General features: G+C 43.5%; 1 protein-coding gene across 3 annotated transcripts in view; it reads left to right on the top strand.

The window, feature by feature from the left end:
• LOC141107663 (cytochrome P450 2F3-like) overlaps window positions 1-25,199 on the top strand; it is a 101,960-nt gene that overhangs the window by 37,383 nt on the left and 39,378 nt on the right. For all 3 annotated transcript variants that reach the window (XM_073598555.1, XM_073598556.1, XM_073598557.1), the window contains exons 4-5: window positions 13,461-13,610; window positions 16,328-16,488. In XM_073598555.1, the coding sequence (XP_073454656.1) occupies window positions 13,461-13,610; window positions 16,328-16,488 (311 nt within the window). The remainder of the gene's footprint in view (window positions 1-13,460; window positions 13,611-16,327; window positions 16,489-25,199) is intronic.

Genomic DNA, 25,199 nt, shown 5'->3' with positions numbered 1-25,199 from the left:
ACAATTTATAAAAGCAAACAGAAATGACAAAATTAGGAAATTCATCAACAACAAAAAGTGGCTGTTAATGAATTTCTTTGTCATTTCTGTTTACTTTTGTAAATTGTTGATGTATATACAGTATGAACTTCTTGTATAGTGCTGCTCCTTTGAATCATACTTTGTACAAATTTGTATAATATTTTATAGTGGCTGCTTTACACTTATAATTTTATAACCTAGCGCAGATTTTTTCACATTTTTAGTATTTTATTTTTGATATGGAGGAAAAGCATAGAAACTCACTGAAAACTGAACATGTGCAGAGCTGCCAACACTGCTCTGCACAATTTCCAACTGTAGTGGGGACATAGAAAGGAGGGAGGGATAGAAAACAGCAGGATCGACCAGTTTTTTGCAGAATACAGAAAACAAATCCCTTAGTGACTGAGTGAATATGAACAGCATGTAATATAACATCTACTGATAGTTTTTAATGATGGCTTAATGACTCTTTAAAACCAGTGGGGGCCACTCCATTAGGGGCACAGGGGTGCCGTCCCCTTAATCCATGCGCCTGGTCCCTAATCTACATGCAGGTTGCCGGACACCTGAATTTCAATTTTTTTTTTTTAAGCACATGATTAGAGCCTGAGGCTCTAATTGGCTTCATAAAGGGTGGGCTCGGGGCGCAGAGCACTGCACCCTGAGCCCACCCACTTGTGTGACAATAGCAATATTCGCTATTGTCTTCTTGCTTCTCCTCCCAGCCAACCAGGAAGCGGGTCTTAAGACCTGATTGGCCGAGAGGAGAAGCGATACTATTGGCTGGCCGGGAGCAGAAGCAGGGGGGAAGCCGCCGAGGAGGAGACACATGAGGAAGCCGCCGAAGCTGCCCGCAACCTGGATGGGGTAAGTTATATTGTGCCAAGCTGGACCAATGTAAGTATGCAATAAAGATCATACTTGGGGTTCAGCTTTAAAAAAAAGAAAAAAAAACTAACAGATGTTCTAACTTCCCCATTCTATCCAAAATCAACAAACATTTTATTTTCTAGAATTAGAAATATATTAACAGAAAACATACAAAGGTTTTGTACATTAGTTACAGTTTAAGCAATCAGTCTTTCTATACTGCCAGCTTGTTGTAAAACTGTTTTGGAGTCATTTAGATTTTTTAGTACAAAAAACACAACATATGCTCTAAATTTACCATTTGCCACTTAGCATAAAAGACGAGATTGTGTCAGAGTAATAAATACCAAATACATTAAAGCGTACCTTCAGTCATTTTTTCATCTTTCCATCTATTACATTTTATGCCCATGTTTTAACGTTGGATAGTAAAACATTTTTTTCTGCCGGTAAATACCTTATACAGCCCACTTCCTGTTTCTTGTCTGGTAAAAAGCCTAGGCTTATGACGTCATGCACAGCTCTCGATTTTACTCTCGTGAGAATTTTCCAGGAAGGAAGGGGGGATGAGTCATAAGAGGGCCAATGAGAGCTGCAGAGTTGGAGGTGTGTGTCTGTGTAAATTCAGGAAGTTAACAGGCAGCAGCTTCAGCTGCCCACAGTTAAAATCGATGCAGCCAGACTCAGTGAAGGGAGATTTCTGCAGCATATTTGGCAAGTACAGAATCACAGTATATATAAAATAATATGCAGGGGGCGTGGTTTAGCGCCGGACTCTAATGGACGCCTGATTCCTGCGCTCCGGTCCTCAGAGGGTCTAACAGCAGCTTAATAGAGCCATCCGAGAGCCACAACATGGGGAAATCTAAGGGGAACTCATCCCCACCCCGTTCCCGATCTCCGCGGAGACCCGACTCACAAGCGGGTCGCAGCATCCCGGAAATCTTCCGGACGCAGCCACGCGAGGCCCCGGCTTCATCTCAGGCCTACTCGGCCACAGCGCGCTCCTCCAGCCTCAGCCCCTCTGGCAGACACCGGATGCAAACGCCTTCACAGCATACGATGACAGAGCACCCCCTGAACATAGGGGACCTAAGAACAGTAGCAGAAGATATTAAAGCCACCTTCGCAACGGTCATCTCTGACCTGAGGAGAGACATTCAATCCATGACGGTCCGCATGGACAACATTGAAGAAACAACAGCACACAGTGAAAATGCCATCCACAGGCTCCAGACTTCATCACAAGCACACTCCGTCCAGCTCAGAGATCTATACAGATACATGGAAGACCTGGACAATCGTGGCAGACGACACAACCTACGGGTAAGAGGCATGCCAGAATCGATCGATCATACCCAACTTACCCAGGCAACCATAGCGGTATTCAACGATCTCTTAGGCAGACCCCCTGAGACCCCCATTGAATGTGAACGTTTACACAGGGCCCTCAGACCCCGGGGTAGAGACACCGACCCTCCCAGAGATGTGGTATGCTGCCTGGTTAACTTTAAGCTGAAAGAGGAGATCCTTCGCAGGGCCAGAGATCGTCGCAATCTCTCATGCCAAGGCTCAGAAATAAAAATCTTTCAAGATTTATCGCCTATCACTCTACAAAATAGAAGAGACTTACGCCCTCTCCTTGATCTACTACGCACAAACGGAATTCAATACCGCTGGAAATTCCCTTTTTGCCTCTCAGCATCAACACAAGGACGAACAGCGAACCTTAGAGTGCCCGAAGACCTCACTACATTCTGTGAAATTCTGAACATCCCTTGCATTGAACTGCCTGACTGGTACCGCTCTCTCAGACCTCCCCAACTCAGAAGGTCCAGCTCCATGGATGCCATCCCAGTCCGCGATGAGTTCCACGTACGAAGGCGCAGATCCAACTCTCCCAGGACCAACTCGTCCACAGGACCCAGGAATCCTACAGACAACAGCCCCACAGCTTCTCCTGCTCACAGACGACCCCGTCACGGGGGTGCCGAATAACGGGGCAACCCACCACTATCTCCTATCGCTCACTTGAAATCCTTTCACCCCCTACACTATAAAGGCCTACGCAAGACAGACGTCAATCCAAAATATGACCATCCGAATGCCTGCAAATGGATCTTCTTCAAGCCAGAAGCAAGATGATTTGTCCCAAAGGACCAACACAATTCCTCGCCTCCCCCTCACCTAGTCCATGATGGACGCTTATCTCTCAGTTCCACAGACTGGCCTAACCTATGAAAACATCCCCCACCCCGTTACCTCTCCCCCTCGTGCCCGTCTGATCTCACAACAAATTCAACTCAGACTTCAAGCAATGGAACATTGGTCACGCAAGTATAACATTAACATGCACGAAGATAACTAATGTCTGGGATCGCAATATAGCCCCCCCAAATAATAATAATCCCTTTCTGTATTTCACCTCCACCTCCCCATCCTATCACCCCCCTTACTTAACCCTCAAGTAGGCCTTTTTGAACCTCCCTAAGCAAGTATCACTCCCCGCTGTGTCAGACACAAGTCACATCCCAGGGTCAGAATCCCCTTATTCTAACCGACACCCTTTTGAAAACAGACCGGGACTCACACGTGTTTGTTAATGATGTTAGTTTCTATATGGAGGGGCGATTCCACACAGAACTTCAGTCACACCACTAACTTCACCCAATTTCCACATATCCAACCCCTATGGATATCCCCCTAATATTAAGAGCTGATTTCCAAATACTCAGACCCCCCTTTCACCTGATTAAGCGACTACCCTACTAGTTAACGGGTATCTAAACCCTAACATCCACTAAGATGGCAAACAAGACACAATCTGCACACCCCAATGACCCCAGTAAAAGCATTAATATGTGTGGAATCGCTCACCAGATATGTATATTGCCATAGAAAGTTATCATGTTATCCTCAGTTGAGTTACAACCCATAGGAAGCTAACAATCTAGCCAGAAGGTATTGGTACCATTATTATTCCTGTTATTACTTGAATACCCGTTATACAATGACCTAAAGTATATGTGGAACCTTGATAGACACCTCACCAACTAAATGGCCAACCCCGTTTGGGGCAGGCCTGAGACCTAGGCACTTAACATGTAATGATATGTCATTTTATTTCTTTGTATTCTTGTTTTCTTTAGTGATAGTTTAACTCAACATACAATGTTTGTTTTTGGTAACCAAGCTAAAGAACCCGGATGGACCTCCGGCATGTGTGAAAGACCCCCATATCCCGCCTGGTTAACGGTTTCTATGTTATGGCATCCAGACAAATAAACACACGGGTAGGTCGGGCCGGCCTACCTTTATGGTGAACTTGCGGGCTACCTGTTCTTATACCGTGTGGGGCTCGGACACACAGGCTGGAGGCCTACTCTGAGAGAGAGGCGAGCAAAATTATCGCAAGAGATACATACTAAATATATAGAGTTTGGTTATTGTTATAAGGTTGATTGTACAGTTGACTCCTTACCTATCTCTCTAAACATCTGAATGACTCACAACTAGACGTCCACTCCACATCCCCACAATAGCTAAGGCCGACTCCCCTTAATCAGGCGGACTCATTCTCCTGCCTCACGAGACCTCACTTGATATTCTGTCTCGGGCGATGACATTACTTTAAACTTAAGATCTCCCTCATTTAGTCCACAATCCCCAAGACTAATACTATAACTTATAGGCTCACTCTTTTATCTAGACCTTCCACACCCCTCTGAGGACCAGAGGATTACACTATATTTCCAACCCGTTAGCTCCTTTCACCTCCCCACACAACGGGAACCTATCTTCCCCGTTGACCTATACCGGACAACGTACTACCCCAAAAGAAGGGTCCCTGAACCCTTCTTTACCTCCGGTACACCTAGACCCTACATATCTATCAAGTTCTTTTTTCTTTCTTTTCTTTTTCCTCTTCTTTCCTTTTCTCCCTTCTCACCCTTTCTCTTCCTCTTCTCCCTTTCCCCTCCCCTTCCCCTACCCTTTAAAGACCCCTTTTCCACTTCAGATTCTCCCTCCTTACCCCTTAATCACATTCAGTTTTTTCAAGCCCACCTCTATCGCCCTTACCCCCCTCTTCACTGCCCCCTCGGTCTCCGCCACCTCCACTTCACTACCACTACTCCCCCCGATCCAACAACAACCCCACGAATCACCCCTAGCACACTCGAAGAAGTGTATAGACTAAGCTGACAAAAGACCACATCCTTTTAAAATATGTCGCACATACCACCTACCACCAAACATGACACGCTAAAAGTGACATCCCTAAATGTAAAAGGACTCAATATCCCAGAAAAACGCAGCCAAGTTCTGTCTATGATGCACAAACTAAAATCCAACATAGTTTTCCTTCAGGAAACCCATTTCCGTGCAGATAAGGTTCCTAAGCTTACAAATCGCTGGTTCCCTCATTCCTACCATTCTACCAACCCTCTGGCAAAGACTAAGGGAGTTTCAATCCTGATCTCCAAAAACCTATCCTGGGAACTCACTGATTCACTTATTGATAAGGATGGCAGATACATCTTTTTAAAAGGCAAGATGCAGGGCCGGCCTGTAACCTTGGCTAATATTTACAGCCCTAATTCTGCACAATCTAGCTTCTTTAGACGGATCTCTCAACTTTTATCAGGCTTCTCCGTTGGTCTAACCGTGCTTGGGGGAGACTTTAATGTAGCCCTATACCCAATTTTAGACACCTCTTCAGGCTCCACATCGCTGCCATACAGAACTCTGCGCCAAATTAAACTGCAATTGAACGACTTGCTTTTACATGACACCTGGCGCACTCTTCATCCAAATGTCAAGGACTATACTTTCTTCTCCGCCCCTCACGACAGATATTCCAGAATTGATTATCTCTTCCTTTCCCAACCAGACCTTCCATTTCTTTCCCATGCGACAATTGAACCAATGATCCTATCTGACCACCACCCCATTACAATGACACTGACCTTCCCTGAGCACCAGAATGTTTCTAAAATCTGGCGCCTAGATTCTACCCTCTTGACTTCAGAAGGTGATATCGCAGACATTAGACAAGCCATACTCAACTTCTTTATCGACAATGACAACGGAGACACATCTCCGCTAACACAATGGGAGGCCCACAAATGCGTCTTAAGGGGTAAACTTATTGCCCTTAAAACGTCACGGAAAAAAGCCCACCAAGCCAGTATTTCAAACCTGATCCAGAAGATCAAAACCCTAGAGCTAGCTCACAAACAGACTCAGGCCCAACAGACATATCAAGAACTTATACAAACCAGAGAACATCTACTCACAGAGTTATCACAAAAAACAAAACGTAAATTCATCCTACAACAGAAATTGTTTTATGAATTTGGAAATAAGAGCGGAAAATATCTGGCCCGAGCCATTCAGAAGAACAAAGCCCGTTCCAATATCCATACGATCAACGACTCCCAAGGTAGATCGAAAGTCACAACCCCTGACATAGCCTCCCAATTCCAAGCGTACTATTCTACGCTATACAATCTCGGCACACCAACTGACAGCTCACCTAATAACATGGATAGGCGATCCCTTATTAAAAGTTTTCTAAAAGAACATTGCCCGAAACCGATTGACAGAGAAGATGCACGCCAATTAGAACTCCCCATTTCGGAAGCAGAACTTAAAAATGCAATCAAACAACTAAAAGCCGGAAAGAGTCCTGGCCCAGACGGCTTCACAGCCGTATATTTTAAAACCTTCATAGAGACACTTACTGGCCCCTTTCTCAAAGCCTTCAACTCCCTGTCCTCCTCCACACTTCCCTTCCACAGACTCCTTGAAGCCCACATTACAGTTATACCAAAGGAAGGAAAAGACGCAACCCTAGTAAACAACTATAGGCCGATTTCCCTACTAAATGTTGACATAAAACTCTTTGCAAAAATCCTAGCCAATCGCTTGCTTCCTCTGTTACCATCACTGATAGATGGAGACCAAGTTGGTTTTATCCCAGGCCGAGAGGCAAGGGATAACACCATTAAAGCCATAAATCTCCATCATTGGATGACAACTAATAAACATAAAGGTTTCTTCCTATCATTGGATGCGGAGAAGGCGTTTGACAGACTGGCATGGGACTACATGGGGGCAGTGTTGCGACACCTAGGCCTCCAAAATCGCATGTTTAACTCAATCATGTCTTTATACACGACACCCATGGCCAGAGTTCGGATTAACGGACATCTGTCAAACGCCTTCTCCATAACCAACGGAACGAGGCAAGGTTGCCCACTTTCCCCTATCCTCTTTGTATTGACCCTTGAACCGCTCCTGAACTGCCTCAGGAGAAATGAAAATATTAAAGGAATACCCATATTAGGCCACACTTATAAGTTGGCAGCTTTTGCTGACGACATCCTGCTTTCCCTTAGCGAGCCCCACACCTCTATTCCGAACTTACTAAAAGACTTCCACCTCTTCCAGCGCATCTCTAATTTCAAAATAAACTTCACCAAATCACACACCCTCAATGTCACCATCCCAAAAGAAACGGTTACACAGTGTGAAACTAACTTTCCCTTCCAGTGGCGACGCAACGCAATTAAATACCTTGGCATTCACCTTACAACGAACCTATCAGATCTCTTTGCACAAAACTACCTTCCCATCCTCAAAACGATCTCTGCTGATCTCAAAAATTGGAACAAACCCCAGTTTTCCTGGTTCGGACGTGCAGCCATTATTAAAATGAACATTCTTCTCCGCATTCTATATATTCTACAAGCTGTCCCCATTAAACTCCCCCCGTCATTTTTCTTATCCTATAGAAGGCTTTGTTCAGAATTTTTGTGGAAACAAAAACATCCGAGAATCGCTTACGATCTCTTAACACAACCTAAGACGAAGGGGGGCATTGGTCTTCCAGATCTGAAAAAATATTACTGGGCCTGTCACCTTACCCGTATAGTGGACTGGTCATTACATACCCAACACAAAGATTGGGTCAGACTGGAGGGGTCACTGTCCCCATTCCCGCTGAAATCCGCACCCTGGCTGACGTCGACGCATATTCCCTCCATTCTCAAAGATCACCCTCTTATTAGTCCGACCCTGGGATGTTTCAAGGATGCCTGCCGACAATTACACATATCTTCCTCCCCGGGTCCTTTAACTCCTATAAGACAGAACCCTGCCTTCCCTCCGGGCATGTCCGCACAATTTCTAGCACAACAGTGGCAACTACCCAACATACAAGCACATCAGTTTTTCCGCGACGGCTCTTTTCTAGATCGCCTCACACTAACACCCGCCATCACCAGCGACCCTTTAACATTTTGGACCTACTTTCAAATTAGACATTTTCTATAGGGAAGTCAATCACGACTCTTCTATATCACGACCATTTACTCCATTTGAGCATTTATGCTCTCAATCCAACCCCCAACAACATTTAATCTCCAGTATATATGCTATACTATTTACTGGAACCCCCCCCAAAGAAGGGAAAGCTTGCAAATCATGGGAAAGAGAATTACAAGCAGAACTAGAAGAAGACCAATGGGAACACATATTCACGATTGCCCATAAAGGCTCCCTAAACGTGTCCATTCAGGAAAATAATTATAAGACCCTGACACGATGGTACAGAACCCCAGCCATCTTGAATAAAATTAACCCTTCACTCCCCAATAAATGCTGGAGAGGTGGGGATGAACCGGGCACACTGTTACATATTTTATGGTCATGCCCAGCTATTCAACCATTCTGGACGCAAGTCCGAGAACTCACGGAATCAATATCGACCTATAACTTAGACCATTCCCCAACCCAATGCTTGCTTCATCACTCAGATTTGTCTACGCCATACTACCGTAAGACACTGATCTTACCCCTACTGAATGCAGCGAAAATGTGCATCCCTAGACACTGGGGTACGTCTCATGCTCCGACCATCCAAGAATGGTTCACACAAATTAATAAAATAGCTGAAATGGAAGAACTCATTTCCATCTCACGAGACTCTCCAGCTAGATTCTCCAAGACGTGGGCATGCTGGACTCACTTTCGGTCAACCGACAGATACCTAACACTGATGAAATAACCCCCGACCTGAAACTGCCCAACTGAGACCACCACCCACCACCCGTCATCTACACTATTCAATCCTCTCAGCCCCGCCACTCATATACCTCCTCTCCTTCCCCAGATGACGTAGACCCCCCACCCCTAAACAAGGGACGAGTATGGGGGGTCGCACGTCGAAATCAGCTCAGTACTACTCTCCGAGAGTAGAGATCGGACAAACCTGACCTACTTCACCATAAAACAACACCAAACCGAATTTACACCACAAATGGCGGAGACCGAGGAGACATACACCCCTCTATCTCCCTCGATCTCTCCCCTCCCCCCCTTCTAGTTCCCTCTCCCCCCCCCTCACTTCCCTTAGATCACCCCCCTCCCCCCCTTTTCTTTCCTTCTCTCCTTTATTTCTTCTCCTTTTTTCATTTATTTCTCAATGTCCACATACAACCCTTAACCCCTTGTACGGTATGGATCTCCTAGCAGAGCTCCCGACCAATACCCCTACTTTATTTGTGGATTGAATTGTCATACAAACCCCTACACCTTCACCCAATGAGTGGGGATCCTCCCCCAAAAATTATAACAGCAACTTGGAAGGAGGGGTGGGAGAGAAATAAGGGGAAAAATTAGAAGAAATATTTTATGTCACCATAATCAACACCAACCCCTCGACAGTCACTTCAGTGTAATAATGGATTAGCCCAAACCCCCCCAACATACATATATTATAAAGCATCAACCAGAGATTCTCTGTTATAGCCGATTCATTGTTACATTTGTCTCAATTGTAAGAATTTATGTCTATTCCCCACCTCTTGTACAACTGTATGATGAATGATACTGTTATACTATTATATTGTTTTACTTTTCTTTCAATAAAAATCAATTTTGTAAAAAAAAAAAAAAAAAATAATAATATGCAAAGTGGTTGGAGGGAAGCTTCAGATTGGCAAAGATGTTTTTATTACAAATTATGTGAGCAGACTGCAGTTCCTCTTTAAGCATCTTACAGAATAGCATAACACTACAATACCCAAAATCACAAATAGGTTGCACATTTATATTCTTTATAGCTCATTCATTTAGCTTAAAAAAATGGCTCCAAAAGCATTACTTCTAGCATCTGTGGCGATACTTAAGGGTCTATTAAAAAAAAATAGTGATGAGAATGCATCAGCTTTCAGGCAAAAGTCGTAAATAATACCCTTGCGAACATTTTTATTATGTGTAAATTGTTTGTTTCTGATATTTAAAAAGGATTTTTGTTATTTTTTTCTTTACAAATACTGTAGCTGCTGACTTTTAGTAAAAAGACAATTACCAGCCCAGGAATCCAGCGCTGTCCTGACCCAGGCCAGTTCTTTGCTGTTCTTTGGGTCCCCAGCGCCTCTAGCTTGCCTGTGTTTCACAGCCATCTCCCCACTGCACATGCATGAGACGCGCTGCACTTTCTCAATAGTCCCATAGACTCCTGGGACCTGCGACCTGTCTTAGGAGGTTGTGGGCAGGGAGGAGGCCGGTTGAGCTTCCGCTCTGCTCCAAGTTTAGCTTTAATAATTACCTACAATAAAAACCTATAAAATGAGTGGTCAAAACTGTTTAGTTTTTTTATTAGTGTTACTAAACCCAGGACCCGGCATTCACAATATCTGAACTCCCACAGTACACAGAACATGGCAATGCAATAATTTTAGTCAATATAAACTGCTAAAAACCATTTCTCATCAGCAGTGTATAGCAGTCTTGTGACTTCTATTAGTGTCTGGTTAAAGCTTGTAGCAGATGTTTTCATACTGCACTGGCTGTTCTATCAGGATGCAGGACCCCTGACCCTCTGTCTGGACAGTGCTGATTGGCCCTGTGCTGATCACATGCTCTCCCAAGAAAAGAAAAATGTTTCTAGCAATACACACCAATCTGAGCAGGTGCAGCCTGACTCCAGTAACTCTGTCTCATCCGGATATGTTATGGGGACAATGCAAGAAGAGGAGGATCTGTGCATACAAGATCAAACAGCCTTTTTACACAATGCAGAGGATTAACCCCTTAGGTTTCACAGTAAGTATAACAAGCATGCTTTACTGCATATACAGACTGATTTTACTGTTGTGGGTTTATTAACACCTTAATATTAATAAAGTAGATTTTTTATGCAATTACATGCCCTGCGAGATTTAGAGTTCTGTCAATATTTTTTTGTAAAGCACAGAATTCTGTTCACTGGGGTGCCGCATTCAGGACACACAGAAGGGACTTTTCTAAGACAGGCAGTTTACTGCTATGCTCCCATTCTCCATCCTTAAAGTAGTTGTAAACCTCAGGCATGAAATATGATCAAAGCATATCCTTCTATAGTGTGTACTTGTCTCAATCCAGAGCACTAAGTGTTATTTTTCTCTACTGCTTTGTTCCTTTGCTATAAGCGTGAGTCACTTCTGGCAAGTTTTTCTGACACCAAGAGAAAAATGGTGACGGGGAGGGATTTCCAGCTGATTGACAGCCTCAGCTCTGTTCCTGTTTGCTGTGTGGAGGAGGGCGCGTACCTTCCCTCCAATTAGCTTTCAGAACTCCCCTCACTGATGTAATTTCAGCTCTCTGCCCTCTACTTTTTTAGAGCTGAGAGATCCTGTGTAAATTCTACACTTTGAATGGATGTAGGGGAGACACAACTGTAGATAGACAGGTACAACTTATATAAGATGATTTGTTTCATCTCTGTGTATCATATGAGGCCAGTCACTTCACTGGGTATATGTAAGGGTTTACAACCACTTTAAAAGGCCCACGGTGCTCTTGGAGGGGAACTGGATGAGTGCTGCTGGGGACAGTAGGGGAGATCTGATCAGGCTTCACCATGTAGAAGTGGTTGGTTGGCTCTATAGCCCACTACATTATTTCTACCAGATTTAGCAAAGTCTTTGAGTTTCTTTGATCTCTGGATGAAACCTAGCCCCACCAAGCCATAGGCACCTGTTTAAAGTGGAGTTCCACCCATTTAAAAGTAGGCAGCTACAAAAAGTATAGCTGCTGACTTTTATTATTCAGACACTCGCCTGTCCCGCGGTCCAGTGATGCGGGCGGACGAAGCCCTGATCCTCTCCCCCTCCTCTCCGTGGTGCCTGCATGCTAACTGTGGGCGCCCAGCTGTGGATTCACAGCCGGGCCCGCACGGCGCATATGCGAGCTGCGCTGCGAATGGCCAGGCAATCTTCTGGGACCTGTGACGTGTCCCAGAAGATGGGGGGGAGGAGGGAGAGGTGAACTTCCTTCGGGCGCCGCAGCGCCAGGGGAGGAACTGGGAGCTGGGTGCCTGTAAAAACTGGGTACCCTTCCCCCCCCCAAAAAAAAATGTCAGGGGGTCACCAGCACTTAAAGCAGAAGTTCCATTTTTGGGTGGAACTCCTCTTTAAGTTATTTTGTAGCCACCCCTGCATGGCCCCTCAAATTTGCTTAGGCAACATGTAGCTTTCTCAGCACAATATATAGTTTGTAAATGTCTTTAAATCTAGTATCACATCAGCACTATGTTAACAAACACGTATGTGTCCTTGATAAGTAAATAACAGTGCAGCACTAGTGATACATTAAAAAACAATCAAACTAGTTGCTCATAGCATAAAATATTGAAAGTCCCCTTCGGTAAAGGAAAAATGAATATGAAAGTTGACAGATAAGATCTCCTTGGCGGTGATAAGGGTGCTCACAGACATTCATATGGTGTATCTTAATCCGTGATTCCTCCACCAGCTAGCCAAACCGCTCACCTCAATCACTGGACCCCTGAGTTAACAGATGGGTCAAACAGGCATTCACCACTTAAAGTGGTCACAGATGGAAGCGTGAATAGACAGATGAATAGGACACGATGTTCAACCACTTTAAACAACCGCACGTTGTCACTCTTAATTTCCAACTGTGGTACCATAAAAAAACAATAAAAAGTATATAGTGCACACTGTGTAGCTAAAAATACTTTCTTTATGCATGTATGTGTCCTTGGCACGTCAGCTCCCTTGTAATACATCACCAAAACAAAACTGCTGTGGACATCTAGAGGTGCTTGCACACACCCAGAAAAGCCTCCCAAACCCTACTGTTATGGTCAAATAATCTGCTGTTGTGACGGACAAACCTTTAGCACTTTCTGGTGGCATGCCCACACATTCCTAAATTCTGTAGTCTCCTTTTGATGACAGAGGCTTCCCATTAAAGTGATGAGCCAAGAAGAGTGTATTAGTGTTGGGCTTAGCACCAAGCTCTACCAGAAGTGTCTAAGCTTTGACTGCAAGAGTGGGCTGGCATTTGGTAACAGGGTTTGGGGAGGCTGTTTTTCCCCCAATGCAAAGTCTTTTCAAGGCACACAAGGTGGGATAACTACAGGACCTGTGATTGGATTAAAATTTAATAGACAGATTTAACAAGAGCGTGTTTTTCTGACTTTTAACAAGAACTGGCCCCCATGAACATTAGTGATTATACACCCGTTTTTTTTTTTTTTTTTACTCTAACAGACCTTTGCTTTACCAATGGGGAGAGATGGAAGTCACTTCGGCGCTTTGCTCTACTCACACTGAAGAACTTTGGAATGGGGAAGAGGAGTGTGGAAGAGCGAATACAAGAGGAGGCTCAATTCCTCGTGGAAGAGTTTAAAATGACAAAGGGTACAGCTCTTCTAAAAATCTGATTTTATTTTATATGTTTTGTATCAAATATACTACAAAGGAAGAGGACAGCCAAAGCCAAAGGCTTCAATTAATCTGTTAATGTATTTTCCAAATATGATCATAATTCCATGTACATCTCTGTTTTTCAGCCACATACCCTTTTAGAATTAGCCTGTCCCAGTTCTTCACAGGGTAGATGGGGACAACATACAGGTGTCCTTTTATGAAGCAGTGAAATATATTCACTGCTTCATTCTTTCATTCTTCAGATCTTTCTCCTCTGTGTGCCTGTTTATGAAGCGGAGTAGATCGATTCACCTTTGGAGGAGTGAAGTGATCTACAAACGCTTCAAATATGCTTCTAACGCCCCCTGATACTGGAATGTCGTGAGACTTTATGAGATTACAGTACCAGAAATTCACAGAAATACAGAGATGTCAGTTTATTAAGCAGTGATAAATTATCACCGCTCAATACACGGACAGATGGCGTGGTTAATGTCAATAAAATAACGAGTCCCCCTACATTATATATATATATATATATATATATATATATATATATATATATGTATACACACACACACACATTATATATACATGCATATATACACACATTATATATATATATATACACATAAATATGACAGGGGGACATGGTCATATAGTGTTGGGGGGGTCTGAACGAGGCATAAGGAAGTTAAAAATCTTCCTCCTTCCCCCTCAGATCCTCCAAGATTCTCTCTTCACTCCCCGATTCTCTACCTCTGAGCTGGTGAATCTGGGAGGGTGAATTCTGACTCAGATCACCAGTGAAGCGATGAGATCACAGCTTCATAAACTGGCCGTTTCTATGTCATTCAATGATAATTCTCCATGTGCGGAGATCATCGGCGGGAGAACATGTTCAAACACTTCTCCCCCCGATTATCTCTGTTTCATAAACTGTTTATGGACTGTGATCAGCGGTGATCCTGGGAATCACCGCTGATCACTGCTTCATAAACGGACACCAGAGTGAGGTGGAGAGGATGTGGGTGGGCTATGGTTCACAGAAAGTGGAGGTATAAGCCATGAGGGTGGTTGGAGGTTTGGACAGTGTTAAGGTGTATAGGCTTCAGAGGTGGAGCACAGGCAATAGATTGCTGGGTTGTGGTCTGGTTAGCTGCAACAAACAGTAAGGTCTCATGTACACTGCGGCTGGTAAACTGATGTTCAGAGGCAGTTGGCTGCTTTTTTCAGCTACCCCTGAATCCATCCAATGTTATCTTATGTGTACATGTACACAGGTTCATTTAATGTCATTTTTAGGCAGTTGCATTTATAGGCTTTTCTTTGAAGGCAAAAAAATGAATTCAGAAGCCGAAGTTTCCGACGTTTCAGACGCAAAACGTGGCAAAACGCCACAATTTCACTTATAAGCGTTTTTACAGGTGCCCTATTTTTTAACATTGCAAAACTTAAAAATGATAGCAAATGATGAAAAAACACAAACATTTTTTTTAAAAACTTGTAATTGCTTGCTATGCTTCATAGACCATTTATATACCACTAATGAGCATGATCCAATCCAATACACCACTAGCATTGCTGTTAGCCAAAGTATAAGTTTAGGATTATGGTAAGTGTTATGGTTTCCCATTAGGGTTAGGGTTTCTGTTTAGGGGTTAGGGTTTCCCATTAGGGTTAGGGGTTATGGTTAGGGTTTTCCCCTTGAAGAACAAGTTAGGATTAGGGTTTCCCATTAGGGTTAGGGGTTATAGTTAGGGTTTTCCCATTGAAGAACAAGTTAGGGTTTCCGGTTAGGGTTGGGGTTAGGATTTCTGGTCAGGGTTGGGGTTTCCCATTAGAGTTAGGGGGTTATTGTTAGGGTTTTCCCCTTGAAGAACAAGTTAGGGTTAGGGTTTCTGGTTAGGGTTAGAGTTAATTAAAAATATTTTAAAAATTGCAATTAAAATTTGAATAAAAAAGACAAAATAAATTTATAAAAAAAAAATGAAATTACACATACAGCTTTTAAAAAAAATTAAACAAAAAATTCTAATCAATTGCAATTTAAATATATATAAAAAAATTCAATCAAATTTTGCATAAAAAAGACAAAATAAATAAATAAAAAAAATGAAATTACATATACAGCTTATAATAAAAAATAAACAAAAAATATACTAATCAATTGTAAAAAAAATTAAATATATTTAAAAAATTAGCATTTTTTCCTCATATATGCTCATTATGGGATGCATAATAAAAGCACCGAAATTGAGGTAGATACAAGTACACTGCTACTCTCTCAGCTGCTACTGCTCACTCTGGTCTCACAGAATGGCTGCAATAGTTAAATAATACTGTTTTTTGGGCTTTGGGAGGGTCCTATGATGCTATCTTAAATAAATGTTCCTAGACGCAAACGCGGCAAAACCTGGATTTTTCGAATTTCCAAATTTCCAAATTTTCTAATTTACGAATATACGAATTTTCTAATTTACGAATGTACGGATTTACGAATTTGCGAATGTACGAATTTACGAATGTACAAATTTACGAATTTACTAATTGCGATCATAACGAATGACCCGAGAAACAAATGAAATGAAAACTAACACATTTTTTGGCAGTGCACATGTCTATTATGGGGTGGGAGTGTGGCCTACATACACTAATGGATTTGTCAAGACAGTAAATAACACTGATGTGTATGACTTGTTTCCTAGGGACTCCAGTTAATCCCACAAAATACTTTGCTCGATCAGTCTCAAACGTGATTTGCTCCATAGTTTTTGGCAGTCGGTTTAATTATGAAGACAGGAGACTCTTGGCAATAACCGAAAGTATTTATAATAACTTCCTTGTCATGAGCGGCACCTTGGGAACGGTGAGCATGAAGTGATTTATTTTCTTTTTTTAAAAGATTAGTTCTAAAAAATAAAAATGTTGTTCTTTTTTTGTTTAGTCAGGTAAGTATAAAATATTGCATATGAATATGCTTTTTCAATTTTTTTAGCCAGCAGGTGAAGCTCTCTGGTTCTTTTTAAAAGGTTTCCTTTGTTATAAAAAATATTGTTTACAGAGCTCAGTAGGTCATGCTGAACATGTACACACAAAGCTGAATGAGTTAGAGCAGGGACACATTTCTAAATGGTACCCTATGGATGGTACCTTAAAGGCTTAAGTAAATAGATAGAAAAATATAGATTCTGTAGATAAATAGGTATAGGCAAGTGAAGAGTACCCTTTGTGATACTCTGAACTTTCTTATGGTCCATGATATACAACTGGGGTTAAGACAACAATTGCCTTTTCACTTTTCACCAAACCTACATCTAAAATAAATGGGCAAAGGCTGCACAAATAAATGGTCATAGTATGCACAAATTCTTGGTGTGTGTGTGTGTTTGTTTGCAGCTGTGAAAAACGTATACCCTTAAAAAATAAATAATGAAGCTCATCCAAAACCATTTTGATTTCCCTTTAGGCTAGAAACACATGTGTGGCTTGGCCTGTCAGCATCAACTTCCAGTGTTTTAAGCATCCAGGAAGCACAGGTGCATCATCCAGCCCACTGCCAGCAGCCGGTTAAAATTTTTGACCGGCTGAAATATGTGACAGTTGTACACTGTACCGATTGGTACTCATATTTAGGGCCATGTTCATTCAAGGATGTATGCTCCAAAAGCAAAATTCTGCACTGGTACAGCATCCATATACCACGTGTTACAACCTGTCATAGATTTTATCAGCCAACTAGAAGTGAATGAGCAAAAATAGGATGGCCGTACTCCCAAATTAGATGCAATAGAACTGTTTGACCACAGTGTTGGGTACATGCTGCAGGAGGATGCACAGTGTTTTGAAGGCTCCGATGATGGTACCCAGCTTGAGGAAGGCAGTAACGTGAGCCCAGAGAGAGGGGGTGCCCAAGAAGGACAACAAAATGGCAGTCATGTTCCCCCAGCTGCAGCATACTGCCAGGTTTGGGGATGGGATGATGAGGTCACTGACTCTACGTGGGTGCCTGATAGGAGAGAGGAGGATGAAGAGGAGGAGGCACATCTCCAATGAGGCAGGATGCTCTCCAGGGGCCAGCTTAAGGGCAGCCAACCAAATGCATCACACTGCAGAGCTCCGCATATGCAGGGCGCTGCTGACTCCGCGCATTTTTCCAAAAGTTCTTTGGTGTGGGCCTTTTTTGAGACGTGTGCAGCAGATCGCATCATTGCTGTTTGCAACATATGTCTGAAGCGTATCAAGGGTGGTCAAAACAGCAGCCGCTTGGGCACCACATGCTTGACCAGACATATGTCAAACTCCCATGCAGTCCGTTGGCAAGTGTACTTAAAAGACTCACACCAAAGAACAAGGCGGACCTCTCCTTACTCCTCATCAGCTGGGACCTTCAACCCCACTATACCTTCAGTTCTCTCAGAAACCTGCACTGAGAGGAATGAAGGTGTAGAATTAGGTGTGCCAAGTACTTGCGGGCAATCTGCTATCGCTACACCAACGTCCGATTGTAGCAGGCAAATTTCCCTACCCCAGTTGCTAAACCAGCGAAAGAAATTCGGTCCCAGCCATCCCAGCTGCCTTTTCAGCTGGTAGACTCTGCCCCCTTTCGTGAATTTGTAGAATGTGCGGTACCTCAGTAGCAGGTTCCCAAACGCCACTTTTTTTCACAGAAGGCGATTCCGGCTCTCTACCGGCATGTGGAAGGCAATATCTTGGCCTTGCTGGACAGGGTGGTCAGCGGTAAGGTTCATATTACCGCTGACTCATGGTCCAGCAGGCATGGACAGGAACGTTACCTATCTTTCACGGCGTACTGGGTGAAATCTACCCCTAGGAAGGGAAATTCTCTCCTGTAATGCCTCGTACACATGACCGTTTTTTCCATCAGAATAAACTCTGTCGGTTTTTCCGACAGAGTTCCGCTCAAGTGGTCCTGCATACACACGATCACACCAAATTCCAACCATCCAGAACAATGTGACATATACCACGTATGACGGAACTAGAACAAGGAAGTTTAAGAGCCAGTAGCCAATAGCTTCCGTCTTGTACTTCAGATCATGCGTCGTTTTTGGTCCGTCGGAACAGCATACAGACGAGCGAGGAAAATTTAAAACAAGTTCTATATCCAAGTCCGTCGGAATTTTCAACGGGAAAAGTCCAATGGGGCATAACACAATTGAATTATACGATGAAAAGCTCCCATTGGACTCTTTCTGTTGGAAATTCTGCTAGTTTGTACACGGTATAAAAGTTAACCACTTGCCGACCGCCTAACGTATATATACGTCGGCAGAATGGCACGGGCAGGCAGAATCACGTACCTGTACGTGATCTGCCTCCCGCGGGCGGGGGGTCCGATCGGACCCCCCCCGGTGCCATCGGCGGTCGGCATCTGACTGGGAGCGTCGGGAGGCGAGGGGGAGACCATCCGATCGTGGCCCCCCCCTCGCGATCGCTCCCAGCCAATGGGAATCCTCCTCTGCCTGTGTGTAGTTTCACACAGGCAGAGGATGTGATGTCATCTCTCCTCGGTCTGGCAGTTTCCGTCCAGCGCCGAGGAGAGAAGACATGTAAGTCCACACAACACAAACACACACACACACAGTAGAACATGCCAGGCATACTTTACACCCCCGATCCCCCCCCGATCCCCCCCCAATCACAAACTGACATTAGCAGTATTTTTTTTTTTTTTTCTGATTACTGCATAGTGTCAGTTTGTGACAGTTACTGTGTTAGGGCAGTGAATATTACCCCCCTTTAGGTCTAGGATACCCCCCTAACCCCCCCTAATAAAGTTTTAACCCCTTGATCACCCCCTGTCACCAGTGTCACTAAGCGATCATTTTTCTGATCGCTGTATTAGTGTCGCTGGTGACGCTAGTTAGAGACGTAAATATTTAGGTTCGCCGTCAGCGTTTTATAGCGACATGGACCCCCATATACTACCTAATAAAGGTTTTAACCCCTTGATTGCCCCCTAGTTAACCCTTTCACCACTGATCACCGTATAACTGTTACGGGTGACGCTGGTTAGTTCGTTTATTTTTTATAGTGTCAGGGCACCCGCCGTTTATTACCGAATAAAGGTTTAGCCCCCCGATCGCCTGGCGGTGATATGCGTCGCCCCAGGCAGCGTCAGATTAGCGCCAGTACCGCTAACACCCACGCACGCAGCATACGCCTCCCTTAGTGGTATAGTATCTGTACGGATCAATATCTGATCCGATCAGATCTATACTAGCGTCCCCAGCAGTTTAGGGTTCCCGAAAACGCAGTGTTAGCGGGATCAGCCCAGATACCCGCTAGCACCTGCGTTTTGCCCCTCTGCCCGGCCCACCCAAGTGCAGTATCGATCGATCACTGTCACTTACAAAACACTAAACGCATAACTGCAGCGTTCGCATAGTCAGGCCTGATCCCTGCGATCGCTAACAGTTTTTTTGGTAGCGTTTTGGTGAACTGGCAAGCACCAGCCCCAGGCAGCGTCAGATTAGCGCCAGTACCGCTAACACCCACGCACGCACCGTACACCTCCCTTAGTGGTATAGTATCTGATCGGATCAATATCTGATCCGATCAGATCTATACTAGCGTCCCCAGCAGTTTAGGGTTCCCACAAACGCAGTGTTAGCGGGATCAGCCCAGATACCTGCTAGCACCTGCGTTTTGCCCCTCCGCCCGGCCCGGCCCAGCCCAGCCCACCCAAGTGCAGTATCGATCGATCACTGACACTTACAAAACACTAAACGCATAACTGCAGCGTTCGCAGAGTCAGGCCTGATTCCTGCGATCGCTAACAGTTTTTCTGGTAGCGTTTTGGTGAACTGGCAAGCACCAGCCCCAGGCAGCGTCAGGTTAGCGCCAGTACCGCTAACACCCACGCACGCAGCATACGCCTCCCTTAGTGGTATAGTATTTGATCGGATCAATATCTGATCCGATCAGATCTATACTAGCGTCCCCAGCAGTTTAGGGTTCCCACAAACGCAGTGTTAGCGGGATCAGCCCAGATACCTGCTAGCACCTGCGTTTTGCCCCTCCGCCCGGCCCAGCCCAGCCCACCCAAGTGCAGTATCGATCGATCACTGACACTTACAAAACACTAAACGCATAACTGCAGCATTCGCAGAGTCAGGCCTGATCCTTGCGATCGCTAACAGTTTTTTTGGTAGCGTTTTGGTGAACTGGCAAGCACCAGCGGCCTAGTACACCCCGGTCGTAGTCAAACCAGCACTGCAGTAACACTTGGTGACGTGGCGAGTCCCATAAGTGCAGTTCAAGCTGGTGAGGTGGCAAGCACAAGTAGTGTCCCGCTGCCACCAAGAAGACAAACACAGGCCCATCGTGCCCATAGTGCCCTTCCTGCTGCATTCGCCAATCCTAATTGGGAACCCACCGCTTCTGCAGCGCCCATACTTCCCCCATTCACATCCCCAACCAAATGCAGTCGGCTGCATGAGAGGCATTTTCTTTATGTCCTCCCGAGTACCCCTACCCAACGAACCCCCCCAAAAAAGATGTCGTGTCTGCAGCAAGCGCGGATATAGACGTGACACCCGCTATTGTTGTCCCTCCTGTCCTGACAATCCTGGTCTTTGCATTGGTGAATATTTTGAACGCTACCATTCACTAGTTGAGTATTAGCGTAGGGTACAGCATTGCACAGACTAGGCACACTTTCACAGGGTCTCCCAAGATGCCATCGCATTTTGAGAGACCCGAACCTGGAACCGGTTACAGTTATAAAAGTTAGTTACAAAAAAAAGTGTAAAAAAAAAAAAAAAAAAAAAAAAACCATACAAAAATATAAAATAAAAAAAAAAATAGTTGTCGTTTTATTGTTCTCTCTATTCTCTCTCTCTATTGTTCTGTTCTTTTTTACTGTATTCTATTCTGCAATGTTTTATTGTTATTATGTTTTATCATGTTTGCTTTTCAGGTATGCAATTTTTTATACTTTACCGTTTACTGTGCTTTATTGTTAACCATTTTTTTGTCTTCAGGTACGCCATTCACGACTTTGAGTGGTTATACCAGAATGATGCCTGCAGGTTTAGGTATCATCTTGGTATCATTCTTTTCAGCCAGCGGTCGGCTTTCATGTAAAAGCAATCCTAGCGGCTAATTAGCCTCTAGACTGCTTTTACAAGCAGTGGGAGGGAATGCCCCTCCCCCCCCCAACGTCTTCCGTGTTTTTCTCTGGCTCTCCTGTCTCAACAGGGAACCTGAAAATGCAGCCGGTGATTCAGCCAGCTGACCATAGAGCTGATCAGAGACCAGAGTGGCTCCAAACATCTCTATGGCCTAAGAAACCGGAAGCTACGAGCATTTTATGACTTAGATTTCGCCGGATGTAAACAGCGCCATTGGGAAATTGGGAAAGCATTTTATCACACCGATCTTGGTGTGGTCAGATGCTTTGAGGGCAGAGGAGAAATCTAGGGTCTAATAGACCCCAATTTTTGCAAAAAAGAGTACCTGTCACTACCTATTGCTATGATAGGGGATATTTACATTCCCTGAGATAACAATAAAAATGATTAAAAAAAAAAAAAAAATGAAAGGAACAGTTTAAAAATAAGATAAAAAAATAATAATAATAAAGAAAAAAAAAAAAAAAAAAAAAGCACCCCTGTCCCCCCTGCTCTCGCGCTAAGGCGAACGCAAGCGTCGGTCTGGCGTCAAATGTAAACAGCAATTGCACCATGCATGTGAGGTATCGCCGCGAAGGTCAGATCGAGGGCAGTAATTTTAGCAGTAGACCTCCTCTGTAAATCTATAGTGGTAACCTGTAAAGGCTTTTAAAGGCTTTTAAAAATGTATTTAGTTTGTCGCCACTGCACGTTTGTGCGCAATTTTAAAGCATGTCATGTTTGGTATCCATGTACTCGGCCTAAGATCATCTTTTTTATTTCATCAAACATTTGGGCAATATAGTGTGTTTTAGTGCATTAAAATGTAAAAAAGTGTGTTTTTTCCCCAAAAAATGCGTTTGAAAAATCGCTGCGCAAATACTGTGTGAAAAAAAAAAATGAAACACCCACCATTTTAATCTGTAGGGCATTTGCTTTAAAAAAAATATATAATGTTTGGGGGTTCAAAGTAATTTTCTTGCAAAAAAAAATTATTTTTTTATGTAAACAATAAGTGTCAGAAAGGGCTTTGTCTTCAAGTGGTTAGAAGTGTGGGTGATGTGTGACATAAGCTTCTAGATGTTGTGCATAAAATGCCAGGACAGTTCAAAACCCCCCCAAATGACCCCATTTTGGAAAGTAGACACCCCAAGCTATTTGCTGAGAGTCATGTTGAGTCCATGGAATAATTTATATTGTGACACAAGTTGCGGGAAAGAGACAATTTTTTATTTTTTTTATTTTTTTTTGCACAAAGTTGTCACTAAATGATATATTGCTCAAACATGCCATGGGAATATGTGAAATTACACCCCAAAATACATTCTGCTGCTTCTCCTGAGTATGGGGATACCACATGTGTGGGACTTTTTGGGAGCCTAGCCGCGTACGGGACCCCGAAAACCAAGCACCGCCTTCAGGCTTTCTAAGGCCGTAAATTTTTGATTTCACTCTTCACTGCCTATCACAGTTTCGGAGGCCATGGAATGCCCAGGTGGCAAAAAAAAACCCCAAATGACCCCATTTTGGAAAGTAGACACCCCAAGCTATTTGATGAGAGGTATAGTGAGTATTTTGCAGACCTCACTTTTTGTCACAAAGTTTTGAAAATTGAAAAAAGAAAAAAAAAATTTTTTTTTCTCGTCTTTCTTTATTTTCAAAAACAAATGAGAGCTGCAAAATACTCACCATGCCTCTCAGCAAATAGCTTGGGGTGTCTACTTTCCAAAATGGGGTCATTTGGGGGGGGGTTTGTGCCACCTGGGCATTCCATGGCCTCCGAAACTGTGATAGGCAGTGAGGAGTAAAATCAAAAATGTACGCCCTTAGAAATCCTGAAGGCAGTGATTGGTTTTCGGGGTCCCGTACGCGGCTAGGCTCCCAAAAAGTCCCACACATGTGGTATCCCCATACTCAGGAGAAGCAGCTAAATGTATTTTGGGGTGCAATTCCACATATGCCCATGGCCTGTGTGAGCAATATATCATTTAGTGACAACTTTTTGTAATTTTTTTTTTTTTTTTTTTGTCATTGTTCAATCACTTGGGACAAAAAAAATGAATATTCAATGGGCTCAACATGCCTCTCAGCAAATTCCTTGGGGTGTCTACTTTCCAAAATGGGGTCATTTGTGGGGGTTTTGTACTGCCCTGCCATTTTAGCACCTCAAGAAACGACATAGGCAGTCATAAATTAAAGGCTGTGTAAATTCCAGAAAATGTACCCTAGTTTGTAGACGCTATAACTTTTGCGCAAACCAATAAATATACACTTATTGACATTTTTTTTACCAAAGACATGTGGCCGAATACATTTTGGCCTAAATGTATGACTAAAATTGAGTTTATTGGATTTTTTTTAGAACAAAAAGTAGAAAATATCATTTTTTTTCAAAATTTTCGGTCTTTTTCCGTGTATAGCGCAAAAAATAAAAACGGCAGAGGTGATCAAATACTATCAAAAGAAAGCTCTATTTGTGGGAAGAAAAGGACGCAAATTTCGTTTGGGTACAGCATTGCATGACCGCGCAATTAGCAGTTAAAGCGACGCAGTGCCGAATTGTAAAAAGTGCTCTGGTCAGGAAGGGGGTAAAACCTTCCGGGGCTGAAGTGGTTAATATGGGAAAAATGTGTCTCCTCCACTGATGCTTTATCACCAATCCTTGTTTCCCTAAAAACCCCACATTTTCAAAATCCAATTGTTGTTGGGACAGAAAGTGAGGTGAAATCTTCTGGACAGGGGCACAGACAGCAAAACAAATGTTACAGGGGTGATAACCCTTCCCTATGTTTTCCAAAAGCTTAAAAATAGATTTTTTGGCTGGAGCTACACTTACAAATTGTACCTGTTCCAAATTACAAACAGATGCAACTTAAGAACAAACCTTCAGTCCCTGTCTTGTTTGGACCGCCTGTATACTGCTGTTCTGAATATATAGGGCCGGGGGGCCCCCACGCCTTTTCTTTTTTTAATTTGGGTGTGGGGTTCCCCTTAATATCCATACAAGACCCAAAGGGCCTGGTATTGGGCTGGGAGGTTACCTATGCCGTTTTTCTCAATAATTTTCATCCATATTGCCGGGACCCGACAGTACAGCCGCAAGCAGTTTTAAATGACTTTTACTCCTTTGGAAATGTCACTTTGTGCAGGGACTGTTCTGAGCACGGGAAATACGCGCCACTTTACAGGTATACTATAGACACCCCCCAGGTATGATATTTAAAGGAATATTTCACTTTTATTTTTTCATTTAAGCATCATTAAAATCACTGCTCCCGAAAAATCGGCCATTTTTAAAACTTGTTTTGCATTAATACATGTCACCTGGGGCAGGACCCGGGTTCCCAAACCCTTTTCAGGACAATAACTTGCATATTAGCCTTTAAAATTCGCACTTTTGATTTCTCACGTTCGAGTCCCATAGACTTTAACAGTGTTCGAA

This window comes from Aquarana catesbeiana, linkage group LG09, assembly GCF_042186555.1.
Source record: "Aquarana catesbeiana isolate 2022-GZ linkage group LG09, ASM4218655v1, whole genome shotgun sequence".
NCBI classification, from domain to species: Eukaryota; Metazoa; Chordata; class Amphibia; order Anura; family Ranidae; genus Aquarana; species Aquarana catesbeiana.
This window is presented reverse-complemented; position numbering and strand designations above follow the sequence as displayed.